The following is a 12904-nucleotide window of genomic DNA, read 5'->3' as shown; positions in this document are numbered from 1 at the left end:
TCGATTAGCCAGACTATTATTTGGTCATTCGCATTAATCGTTGCTTCGTCAACTTCGCCGCCACGCCGCTTGAATATTGAAACCGTCGGGGCGGCGGTTCCGCACGCGTTTTACGATACGTGCGCGCTCGCCCAGAGCTTTATTGCCTGTGCAAGCTGATACGAGTGATTATATTGCCCGCGCACTGCTGGATGTTGTTTCGCGTTAATTCGCGCGAGTGCGAGGATCAGTTTGTCGGTTCTACGGCTGCGATGGGTTAAATCTTATAGGACTTTACGGCACACGAGAGGCAGCTGATTGTTGCGAGCGACCGTTACGCTTCTCTCTGCCACCGTGTTCTCATTGAAAATCATTTCCCTCGGCTTTTATTTTAACAAGCGCCGCGGAGCCAAGCTGCCTATACTGCCATTGTTCGTCGCGCTACATCGCAACGGTCATTGTCGTGAGTAGGTGACAAATTCAATTCGTCTGAGTGTTCTTTGTTTCGTCGCTTAAGTGAAGAAATGCCGTCGATATTTATAGTTATGCGTACGCACACTAATGACATCACGTGCGTCACATTACTCGACTCTAATTATTGAGACCATGATCAACAGAAGAATCGCTTCTCGATACCTCTGATCATCGTTATACTTTTTTTTGTACTCGTTAGATGCGAGGAATATCAAGAGAGGCCGTTAAGTGCGTCTGCGATTTAAAACACCGCGCGCGAACGTACAGAGGCATACTCGAGACTAATTTCAGAGCAAATGGAACACTATACGTACATACACGCCTACAGACATCAGGGGGAGGCTCGGGCCAAAGTGCTCGTATAACATTTCAATGGATAGGCCCTTCTGGCACGTGTCCAGAGCAGTTTGCATTCGCGCGGCCGCCCTGCGAGGGATGGAAACGGAGCGCAAGATGTGGTTTCCGATAAAATTATCACCCACCAATGCTGCAGCCGGTTTCGCCTGCTTCTCAATATCTATATATAGCTGCGCGATTTTCGCGCCGAATGTTAGCTGCATAGCGCGCGTTGCGGCTGGCGCTTTTTCTCGTGAAAGTCAAAAACAAGCCTCTGCGTATGATTCGCTCGAGAGATTTGCTGGTGCACCCGCATGGTTTTCGATTTTGCCGCGTAATATAATACAGCAAGCGTATGTTTCGATTTGTTTTGAGATATCGCATATTAGCGCATTAGAAGCTTATTTCATAAATTAATACCTCATACCTAACGGTTCCCTTATAATAGTCGAGAGAAACTCTTTGCGCATACAGAAGCATATTATTATGCATAGGACACAGAGTCGGTTGTATAATACGGCTTTTATATAGCCACGCGCAAACGTCCTCGCGCGGTTTCAAATGCAATTAGAGAAAGGTGGGTGTGCGCATTATACGAGCGCTCGCTCATCCGCCGACTTTTTGCAGCAGCAGTATGCGCGCGCTTACACACTCGATTGCGTATACACTCTCAACCGCAAGCACTATTTCAGAATTAATCATTTAAAACTGTAACCGATTATGATGATTCGTTAAATAGCTTTCATTAACATCAATCGTATTGACATAATATAGACATACAAGCACAGGGGCTTACTTCCTCGAACTTCCATATTCCGGCTCATCTTTAATCGTTCAACGACCCATCACCACCGAGAGAGAAAGAGAAAAAAGAAGCACCCGACCCAGCGGCATGTAAATACGCGCCACGCATAGCTCCTAGAAAACTGTCCGCGTTGGTCGACAACAGCTGTGCCCGGTGATTTTTATCGAGCGTGGGAGAGCACATGCAGTTCGACGCACATACAGACGCGTGCATTTCCCGCGCCCACTTTCATTTGAGCCGCAGCACACCACGCGCGACTCCTTTTTCCACGTTTTTCCTCGCGCGACGGCACATGTGACACTTCGGCCTGTAAAGAGAGAGAGAGAGAGAGAGAGAGAGAGAGAGAGAGAGAGAGAGAGAGACAGAGAGAGAGAGAGAGAGAGAGAGAGAGAGACAGAGAGAGAGAGAGAGAGTCCATCTTCCACTTTTTACTCCGAGTCTATTATACAATACGCCGCGCGATATGCGTCCACCGCCATATACTTACTGCTTTACGCGGACGAGAAATGCTGAATTGCAATTATTACGACCGCGGGAGTTTTCGCGCATCCGAGAGAACCGCGTCAACATAGCGCGCGAGCGTCGCTGTTTTTTCTGCAGCTCGCCCCTTTAAAACGTACTCGTATAGTGGGATGCGTGAACCATGCACAAAGGAGATTGCAGCTCTCCGGTTTGCCGGCTCTTTGTGTTTGCATTACTCGAGGCCCTTGGAGAAAGGCATTTTTTCATTATATCGGCGAAATGTTCTCGCGAAAATTAGTTTTTCAGCGAGGCTGCGCACTCTTTTTGCTCCGCGCGAAAGTAAACCGTCTTTGTAATTTTAATTTGCAGGAGGTTTATGCAAGCAGGCAGATTAAAACACGAATCGATTTACGCTGCTTCAGCTACTGTATTAAAAGCTCCGAATGACATACCGCAAACTACAATGTGATGAATAGTGTCCGACTTGTATCAATAATCTTACTGTTGTGTGAAATGTCGAATTAAAATTATCACACACGCGGAATGGAGAATGTACGCGGTCGTAAATCAATTTACTAATTTTCTGCTTAAACGATGACTAAGAGAAAGGCGCGCGTATCGCGTGTAACCAATATAAGTACTCTACTTTAAATAAGGACTTTTACCAAGAATCGTTTATGAAGCATCGTCTCGTATTATTATAGCTGTACCGACTGGTGTAGCTCGAGCCCCTTCGCATAGCTGGGCTTTCTCATTATGCAGGAATAAAAATTATCTTAAAATAGCCTTTCCAATTAAAATGAGAGCATGAATATTTGAGATGATTCAAAGATAACATCTCTCGTGATTCGAGGCAAGAACATTGTAATGCGTCAGAGATAAGTTGCCGTATAACTATACGTTTGATATGACTTGCATCGCGCATTTACTGTTGCAAAAAGACGCATTTTTTCGGGCTTCATTGTTGATTTGCCCGCTCATCCAAGACTGTGCTATTTTCCAGTCGCAGTTTCTTGTTCGCATCTTTGCACGACACACACACGAGCATTTAATTTATGCTAATTAAAAGGTGATTTTTTAAAGCACTTTAAATACTTCTGAAGATTGCACGACGACCTCCACATTTTTTGAGCTGCACACATTAACTTCGACTTAGTAGCTTTTTGCAAAATTAATTTCTGTATTTAAGTGCGTAGTGATCGTAAAGTTAAACAACGTTCACGGTACAAGCATCCGGTCTAAATTACAAATAGCAGACACCGATTCCCAGGATCGTCATTGAGATTCTAATCAACGACGAGAAATAAAAAAGTAATGGCATCATCCCGTCTTTGCAAGCGAAGTTCCCAATGCTATCGCGTGAAATCGATCCGCAAATAAAATCTCGGCACCGATGAAAAATGCCCTTCGTTCGGGATGCCTCGGACAAGCAGCGGCTACGCGAGCGTAACATTCCGACTAAACACGCATATAATATTCATGCGTGTGAGCTATCCTCGGCCGTGACGTTCGCCGGCAGCGGCGCGCGTGGCAATGACTTTGCGGCCGCGAGAGAGCATCGGGCATGAAATGCAACCTCGTTAAGCGCTGTGAAATGTAATCCGCGTCTCAAGAACGACGCGGCGCGATGATCCGCCGCATGGGCTTTTTGTCGCTCTGATGCCGCGCTATCCGATGACACAAACCAGTCCCGACAGATTACCATAACACATATCTAGACTGCTGGCTGTACGTGCAAGGGAAAGGGAATCCCCGGCGGGATCGATGACTCTTAAACGAATTTTGTCTTCGGCCGCCGAGATATGTGTCTGCTTAATGCCGTGTTTGTTTTGATTATAACGCCGATTTATAAGTATATCACTTCTCTTTTTGTCATCGGTGGATTTCGAAACCGGAAAACCTTTCAAGTGCCGCCGCCGATCTCGAGGAGTTCTCGTTATAAAAATCCAGTCATAATATTACGCGAAAACCGTAGTTTCTTTTTCGAGATAAGGGAATAATCCCTTCTTATAATAGTCGCACCTGTCCAGCTAATACCCGGAATCGGTCTTTCGCGCCTATTCGCGCAACGCGTATGCTGTTCGCGAGCTCGAGCATAAAGACGAAAGAAAAAGAATCCCGAAACGTTCTATCAGCCGCTTTCCACAGCGTCGTAACGACCACTTAAGTTGGATTAGCCACGCTGTCGTAACAGAAGTCTACTCTCCGAGCAAAGCTCGAAGTAAGGGTGTAAGCCGTAAGGCGTTCGCGACGACGAGCCAGAAGGGCGGACCTTTTATTTGCATTTGTTCGCTTGGAATTTATCAGCGCGTAGGCTTCTTAAATTCCATACTCCAACTTAATGGTCCTTTTTATACGTCATCCTGGATAATTCCAACACTTTTCAAGTCACTTTTTTCGTACCTCGTATCGTTTTTCTAAAAAAAAAAAACAAAAAAAAAATAACAGCGAGTGAAAACTGGGTCGAGGAACTTTTCTTGCGTTCCCAGCTGACTCAAATCAATTCACACAACATCCTCGGCATTAGTTTTTCCGCGCGAGCTCTTTTTCTCTTTCTTTCTCTCTTTTTGCGCGGCAACCCTCCGGTTATCACTTAAAAACGACCTATAGCAATATACGCGAACGCACGTACTCGTTTTTACCTGGCACGTACGCTCATCAAAGCAGCGCGCGTTTTTGTTTCAAAACAAACACACGCCCGATGTTCGCTTCGTCCGTTAGTCGCAGCGTATAACCGTCATCGCGCACGATTCCCGCGAAAAATTCGCGCTCGGCCGAGCTAAGAGAGTGAGGATGTCCCGCCTACGCTTTTATCCTATTATCTCGTGGGGGCGCGCGTGCAAAGTGGTTCCGTCGATCTGAGATCGCGCGCTCAGCGGTGGCGCATACTTACGCGCTCGCGTGTAATACGATCCCTGGAGAATTTCTCTCGTGTGTATATATAAGCCGCCGGGTTCTCGCACTGCTCAGTACACTGGCTTTAAGCGCAACGAGATTACTCGGCTCCTATACACGAGAGAACTCTGCCGCCACCGCCGTCGTCGCCTCGGGATGGTATATACAGTGGAGAGAGCTTATCCCGGACGCGCCTATATTGTATAGGGGTGCTACTCTAACTCCGACACTTCTCGGGCCTTTTTGCTGCTCCTTATATTTTGGCCTTCGTCGAAGCAGGGCTAAACGTTGTTGATTATACATCCCAGCACCTCGGGCGATTTGTCGAGGTGTGGGCTCTATGCCGGAGAAAGTTTGATTGTGCGGACGCTGCTCGCTTGATGAATGTTGGGAGCGAGGCTCTCTGCAAATGGTGCGATGTTGCCTCTCCCGCGCGGCGCACGATACAATGAGAATGTTTAAGTATATATGTATACGCTGATCAATTTGCTGTCCAACGCGCTGTATAAGTATAACACACAACGACTCCGCGGACAACTTTTTCTGAACATACACCGCGCGTAAAAAAAAGTTTCATGCAGCTTCCGCGATTACTACCCATATTATTGACGGACACCGTTGCCGCGCATCAAATGCTAAACGATCCCGCTGTTTCTTTTTTATTCATCAATTCCGTTGACGCCGGTAACGGAAATTCAAAATAGAAATTCCGCGGCGCGCGCGCTCGAAGAGAGTTTTTTTGCGTTTTTACGCTCGGAAAGCCATAGAGCCGCGAACAAATAACAAAACTGTCAGCCTCAGAAGTTCAGCTATCGTTTCAGTGGAGCGCGCGCCGGGCGGCACCGCGATCTATAGGTATAAAGCAATTTTCGAACTTGCCCACGCGTGCCTGCAGGCTGCAGCGGGCGTATATATATATTTGCGCGTGTACTCTATTTAAAATTTTATACAAAACTAATTACTTTGGAGCGTATATAACACCTATCGCTTTGTTGTAGAAAAGCAGGCGGGAAGAGCGTTATTTTTCGCGCGCGAGGTCATTAAGCGAAACGCGTTCGAGTTTAGTCAAAGTCATCTCAAAGCACAGTTGGAGCGCCCGAAAAAATTAAAAGGAAATCTTATAACGCCCCGCGGGAAACTTTTTAATCAGGGGCGTGTAGCTCTTCCTCTCTCGAGTGCCTTTTTCCTAAACGCAACGAGTGCAGCTACTACCGTATCTTTGGGATTTTTAGTCGCCGTCACGTCGCCGAGGTACCTGCTGCACACATGCACATGGTTGTGGAATGCAGTTTATATATAGGTATACATAGGTATATGTATGTGCGCAGCGTGGCGCGGCAGAGGTGCGAAAGCGTGATTATATTATGAACCCGAAGCGCGAGAACGAGGCGGCACGCGCAGGTATATAGACGCGAGACGTGGCAAATAAACAATGGAATTTGGCGCCCACGCATATGTCGTGCGCTTTATAGCGCGGCGCTGATGTTTTGTCGCTGAAATTATTTATGCGCGTGGGCGGGCTAATTTAAATTGTCGACTGACGGAGATTCATCGTGTTTGCGTTTTCATCTCGTAAATATAACGCATTTGTATGAAGCGCCACTTGTTTGGCTCTCGTTGGTCGCAGAAGTGATTTTTATCGGCATTATATCATATATTCATCGGAATAACACTACTCCTTAGTATCGACGCACGTCCGCAAGGCATATCTTTGTCCGTCTCGAATCCATCAATCCTGCGTCCATTAACAATCGGACGATTTCTCATCGGATGACAGGCCCGAGTCCTGGCAGCGAAAAAAAGACTCGAGAGAAAGAGGAGCAAAAAGGTGCGCGCAGGACACAAATAAACTCCGTGTGTGTGCGTAATATACGTGCAGCGGTGATCTGGGGGAGTGACGAGAGCAATAAAAGCTCGAAGGAGAAATGCCGTCAACGAATCCCTTCGCCCACACTGGCCAAGCTTGGCCAGCAGCTCGCGCGAGTATAACTCTCCGCGGTTCTCTCTCTTTCCGTCTGTATTGCTGTATATACCTATAAGGTATCCCTGCGATCGAAAGGAGTAGGGAGTCGCGGGAGAGTTTCCTATGCACGTACAATAATCCACGAGGTGCTCCGCGCGCATTCGAACTTCTCTAATGCGAAACACAGTCTGCAAGTGACGACATAATTGCAGGCTATTGTTCATCATCAGGCTGACATTGTCAACGGCTGGCGCCCGCGGCTTGGCCGGAGTGAGAGAGCTAGCTGAGTATAGTACTTACGTATCGTGCCTGGGTATCTGTCACGTGCGAGGACACCAGGATGAGGAGCACCAGCAGCGACCTGAAACAATCACGAATGTCAACTGTTTAGCTTTGGCTCGACTGTATGTATACGCGGCCGCTACAGCTTGCGCCGTCGTAGAGACTGCAGTCGCAGCAATCGCGCCTAATTCAGGCTCGCGTGCATCTTGCAGCCGCGCCGAGGGGCAATTTGCACCCGATTGTCGCCCGCGTTTGCAGCTGTATACCTGTATTATAGCTTCGTTGTGTCTATAGTCTTATTATATACGGAAAAGATCGGTTTCCATTTTGGCAAGCTCGAAAATGCAAACGTTTATATATATATATATGTATTAGTCAAATCGTATATAATGTGTTAATAACGTATGCATACATGCGCATATTTGATGAGGCATTGAAAATATAAAATATGCGGATCGATGTGCAAATTATGCACGTAAAACACAGGATTGAATTACGTAATGAGTAATAACGTAAATCTGCATAATTGGTGATCGCGTTCCAGACGAGTGCGGGGGGCTATTAAATCCGCATCTCGAGATATGCGAAACGTTTCTCTTAAAACGCGCGCGGAGAGAGAGAGAGATCCGCTCGCGATAACGCATATTATATTCATATCGCTAATAAAAACAAAAAATATCAAGTTTCAAGCCCTCTCCTTTTCCCACTTGGCTTTATATACACGCGCGCGAGAAGTGTCCGCATCTTATCATTGTAATAACACTCTGCGGAGCGCTCCAAGATAATGCTCGACCCATCCAAGGCTTCATCGCAAGCGCGCCCGCAAAATCATTTTGGAAAAGCCGCGTTATATATAATATACGTCATAGAAGCTATGTGTAAGATGGGAGGAAGGGAGGAAGTTTGCGGCTGGAAGTCTTCGTCTCGGCGGCCCTTATCGCCGTAATAACGTTGACCCAGGCTTCGGTTGAGACCGATAAAGCAACGCTCGTGGGGTGAGAGGGAAGAGCAGAGGACGCTGCAAAGATGCCTGCGGGCTACGCTCCTTTGCGCGCTCGTCGTCTTATTATGTCTGGTCCAGTCTCCTTTCACGAGACGGCCGGCGGTCTATATAATGCGCGCGACGCTGACCGATACGCTGATCTTGCGGATCTATGTACCTATAATACTGCTGCGCTGCTGTATTGCTGCTGTTATATTGTCGTTGCGAAAGCTCATCAGCAGAAGGCCGCGATCGCGTTGGCGGATAAGTGGATTTGATACACCTGCCTTGAACTGACTACTGCAGAACGGTGTCGCGCTGTGTCACGGAGAGAATTTTTTAATTAACGCTGCCTTTTTTCTTCTTTCTGATCGATCGCGAGCTTTATTTACTGGCAATTATAAAACACGAATCAATTTATGACGATTGATTTGATATTCCAACTGTTGTTGTTGTGTGTGTGTGTGTGTGTGTGTGAGAGAGAGCGAGAGAGAGAGAGAGAGAGAGAGAGAGAGAGAGAGAGAGAGAGAGAGAGTTTGTCCTGCGTAATATGATCAATGTGACAGATGATTTCATGCGATTTTCATTTTTTATTGCATATTTTCTTTGTGTGAACTTACAAATTTTTCCAATACCTCTAAAACTAAGAGAAAGATACATCAGCGCCGTATTAACGTAACTTTTAACTCTTTTAACTTTTGCTTTTTTTCAAAAAACTGTTTCTAACGATTTGTGATCGACAAAGAAATGATGTTCGTGCGGGTTGCGTATTGGAGGCTTGCAAGAACAGACAATGCTGAAGTATCACTTTTTCACGAAATTCCATTGAAAGAGATTGAACGGAGATGTCACACTCGACAATGTCTGATGCACGTTGCCTACAGAAAGATCAGCAGATCGACGTTTAATTTAATTACTGAACTAGCTGCTGAGAATTTATTTACGACTTCTAATTCTGTATAATGCTTTTCGTATTCAATCGAAAAGTACTTTTACATTGCACTGATTATCGATTTTTTTGAATGATTGAAAATAATTTTAGCGCCCGGTTGACAGTAATGACCGCAAGATATTATAGGACAAGGTCCTCATACAGCTTCAATAGTTCCACGATATCGAGTTATATTATCACGCATTAATTGTCCGAAGTGCGTCCACAGCATCGCGTGCGATGCTGCAAATGCCTCCGAGTCTTGGAAGCTTGCCCGAGGAGCTTGACAGAGACAGAGCGAGTGCCTGCGACTCTATTTACTAAATAGTCGGGCTGCAGTTCGAGAGCAGTGCTGTACAATGATTTCTCGCCGAATAGATAACAAAGGCTGATTGATGACCCGCGCGCGCGCCGCACGAATCGGATAGTAATGAATTTGATTACTTCGCGAGAGAAGAAATTTGATACGACTGCATTACTGTAGCTTCTTCCGCTGTTTAGGAGCTCGTTAATTGCATACGATCGAATCGGTAAGTCGCTGCTTCCAATTATATTACGGTAATTGTTACGGCGTGCTCTCGCGAGAAATTCAAATCCAAGCCGATCCAAAAACTCTTGGGTTATTCAAACAAAAGCATACTATACCATTTAACTACCATCGAGCAAGAATGAGCTTTAATACCCTATACAAATATTGCGTCCCGCCCGCGCACAGCGCTGTAGACTCTCCCGTGAAGGGCCGAATTTCGCGCGCTGGCTACAAAACTTCGACCTCTTGAAATTTATTGCGCGAGTTTAAATGAAGGCGCGCGCCGCCGAGGCCATTTGTTTATGGAATATTTAATCGCTAGCTTGCCTGGGCCGAAACTTTATTAATACTCCCCCTCCTCCCGCGCTCGCGCTGCCGCTGTTGTTCGATAAACTCAGTATATAGCGGCAATCGCCGATGCTGACGTCGGGGGGCTATGGAGAGAAGTTCGCGCAGAGCCGAAACATGAATATGTAAATCCCATCGCACCCGCGCGCGCTCTGCTTTCTCTGTGTACATCCAGCTGGAGGTGGGCACACCGGTACATGCCGGGGATCGTGTCGCCGCGTATGGGTATACCTATACGCTTTGACTCTGTCGAATTTGAAAATTCGGAATAGCGCGCGCGGCGGGCGTTCGATGCGTCGCAGGCCTCTTGATACGTATATGTGCAGTGCGCTGAATGGATCATTAGTCTTTCTTTCACCGGATGCTAAGCCTAAAACCTAAAAAATATAAAGACGTGATTTCTGCGTATTAAATTAGCGCGATGCAAAACTCGAAAGAATCGTCGTTCGTCGGAAGAATAAAAAGGCAGCGCAATCGCATGCAAGAGTTGCGAGTGTGGTTGCATAGAGAGCTCTGCGAGTGTGTCATGATGCCAGAGTAGTGGTGTACTGTCGGGAGTGTGAGAACTTTCGCCTCCGTGGGGCATGACAAACGACATAACGAGTCGAGCCTACTCCGCAATTTTGCAAATCGCTCGCCACCGCCGAGAGGAGCGCGCTGCACTTTGCGCGAGAAACGACGCTTAATTATGCAATTGTAAAGTAAAAAGCAGCCGCGGCGCCGACACTCTTTACCCGCGGGAGGAAAGCTGCAGGCTTGGTATAGAAGTGCGGATGAAGAGAGGTAAAACGGAGGAAAGAAGGGGGAGGATGGAGGCAGAAGGACATTTTTCCTATAATTTCCCTCGGCACCTGCCGCTGGGAAATGCAATCAGCTTTCCGGCAAATTGACATGAAATCTTCATCGCCAGTTTAAAGCCATTTTCTAAGTGCTTTCTCGACTATCTGTACACGCGCACCTTTTACTTTTTCTGTCTTTAATTGACTACTTTTATCAAAGGTATATGTATTGCTAAAAATCACGCTCAAGTTGCATTGGATAACTTTAGGCAGCTAAAAAAGGCTCTAATCAACAAAGTGGCATTAAATTATTAAATTTCAATAAAAGTAGGTAGGTGTGCAACGTGCAAAAATTCACTTTTAATTGATTTTCATCGTACCTGCGATAGTCTCGATTAGGAAACCATGCAGTATATTAAGCTACCCACACTAAACTTATAACGGAGCATGATTCGATAATTTTATAATTGATTTATCGATTATTAATTAGACCCAGGGCAATCAACGTGTGCTTCATCTGCTGACCTCGTTCGCCGAATGTTGGCAAGAAAGTATATATAATAACTGCATGCCATTCTTTGCAGATTTACCGTAATCGAAGGATCAAATCTCAAGAAAGGAATTAAGATCACGTAAAATTAACTTTCTTTAAATATACCTTGTTCTTATGATGACAAAATTAAATTGCATGCGCGCGTTTACGATTTAAAGACTAATTAAGTGAAATCCATTTGAGTAACACGTGGAACTGCTGCACTTTTATGGAAGATCGTACGTATGCGCAGCGGCGCTGTAGGCTAATCCCTTAATTATAAATATTCAAGAGTCAATTATAGCGTATCTAACCAAAGCTTTCACACCCACCTGCTGTACGTGCATCGATTAATTATCGATTTCCATTATACCCGCGTAATGACCCTTTAACGACATATGCCTGAATATTGTTTCTGGGAATATGGCGGAACGTATATTATAAGTTAATGTACACATTACGTTTTTTCAGATATTGATCGCACTGGAAATTGAAATGACGTGGTTAAATTGAATATTGACTATTGTCATTTTTTTGACATTTGGTTCCTTGAAGCAAATTGTCAAATATGAACAAGAAATGAAATGCAGCCTTTGAAGCTGTTTGTGGATGCTCCTTTTTGACCTCAGTTTATATTCTATAGGTGAAAATTATTAAATTATACATATAGTAATGATGCGTATAAATAAATTATTAACTATACGAGTAAATACAAGCTGATACAAATTATATTCACGTTTTAAATAAGGCAGAAGGACAGAATACCGAAAACAAGTACCGAAAATCAAATGCAGAATACAAATAATGAATTATTCGACGAAAAACAAAGGCCTGTAATCAAGAACTTAACGAGCCCTAAAGTCTGCTATTATCCACCATTAATACTTTGCAGTCATACTCGCGACCCCCGTCATCGCGACATTGCAGCCTCGATTTCGAGGTTCATAAGTTCGAGTAGAAAATCGTCGACGTTGATTATATAGCTGTCCCTTGTCGCTCGTTATTGAGCGAGTCGTGAGTAAGCGCGTAAGCACCGCATGAAATACGTACATTTTAAGACCATTGTGAGAACAAATGTCCATCGTCGTACGCTTAATTAAATCAAAATAATTATTGAATATAGAAAACACTATCTTGCAATGTTGATATAATATAATAGTTTATTCTCTGATAAGATTCCAAGCACAATTATAATTTGAATAGACATTATCTTCTATATCATTGGTAATGAAACCAAACCAATGCACGTTATAACATTCTAAACGCATTTGATTCCCGATGTAATAATTCATAAATGAAGTTTAGATATTGATTGATCATAATATTGAGATTCATAGATTTTAAGCTAATAAACTACTTTTAGAGCTACGCGCGTCTCTAAAGTCCTTTATTATTTCGAAAATGGTTACGGTGTATAACTTTTCGAGTATCATTTTAAGTATATAGCGTAAATTTATAGCGAAACGCATGCACGAAACACTTCAAGTAGAACGGGCATTCGAATTTACAAACTGTAACATTGTCGCTTGCTTTTAAATCAACAACACCGTTATCGCCGCAAGTGTCGCTTCTATTCGGGTTAGTTGAAAATAAACATTTTGGTCGAA

The 12904-nt window shown here is 44.8% G+C and overlaps 1 protein-coding gene across 5 annotated transcripts in view; it reads right to left on the bottom strand.

Moving 5' to 3' along the window:
* The window catches only part of LOC100117523 (papilin), a 100329-nt gene that overhangs the window by 29130 nt on the left and 58295 nt on the right, over positions 1-12904 (bottom strand). For all 5 annotated transcript variants that reach the window (XM_031928671.2, XM_031928675.2, XM_031928673.2 and 2 more), the window contains exon 2: positions 7215-7275. In XM_031928671.2, the coding sequence (XP_031784531.1) occupies positions 7215-7275 (61 nt within the window). The remainder of the gene's footprint in view (positions 1-7214; positions 7276-12904) is intronic.

The sequence above is a fragment of the Nasonia vitripennis genome, chromosome 4 (genome assembly GCF_009193385.2).
Source record: "Nasonia vitripennis strain AsymCx chromosome 4, Nvit_psr_1.1, whole genome shotgun sequence".
Classification (NCBI taxonomy): domain Eukaryota; kingdom Metazoa; phylum Arthropoda; class Insecta; order Hymenoptera; family Pteromalidae; genus Nasonia; species Nasonia vitripennis.
The sequence above is the reverse complement of the archived record's forward strand: the minus strand, read 5'-3'. Positions and strand labels throughout refer to the sequence as shown.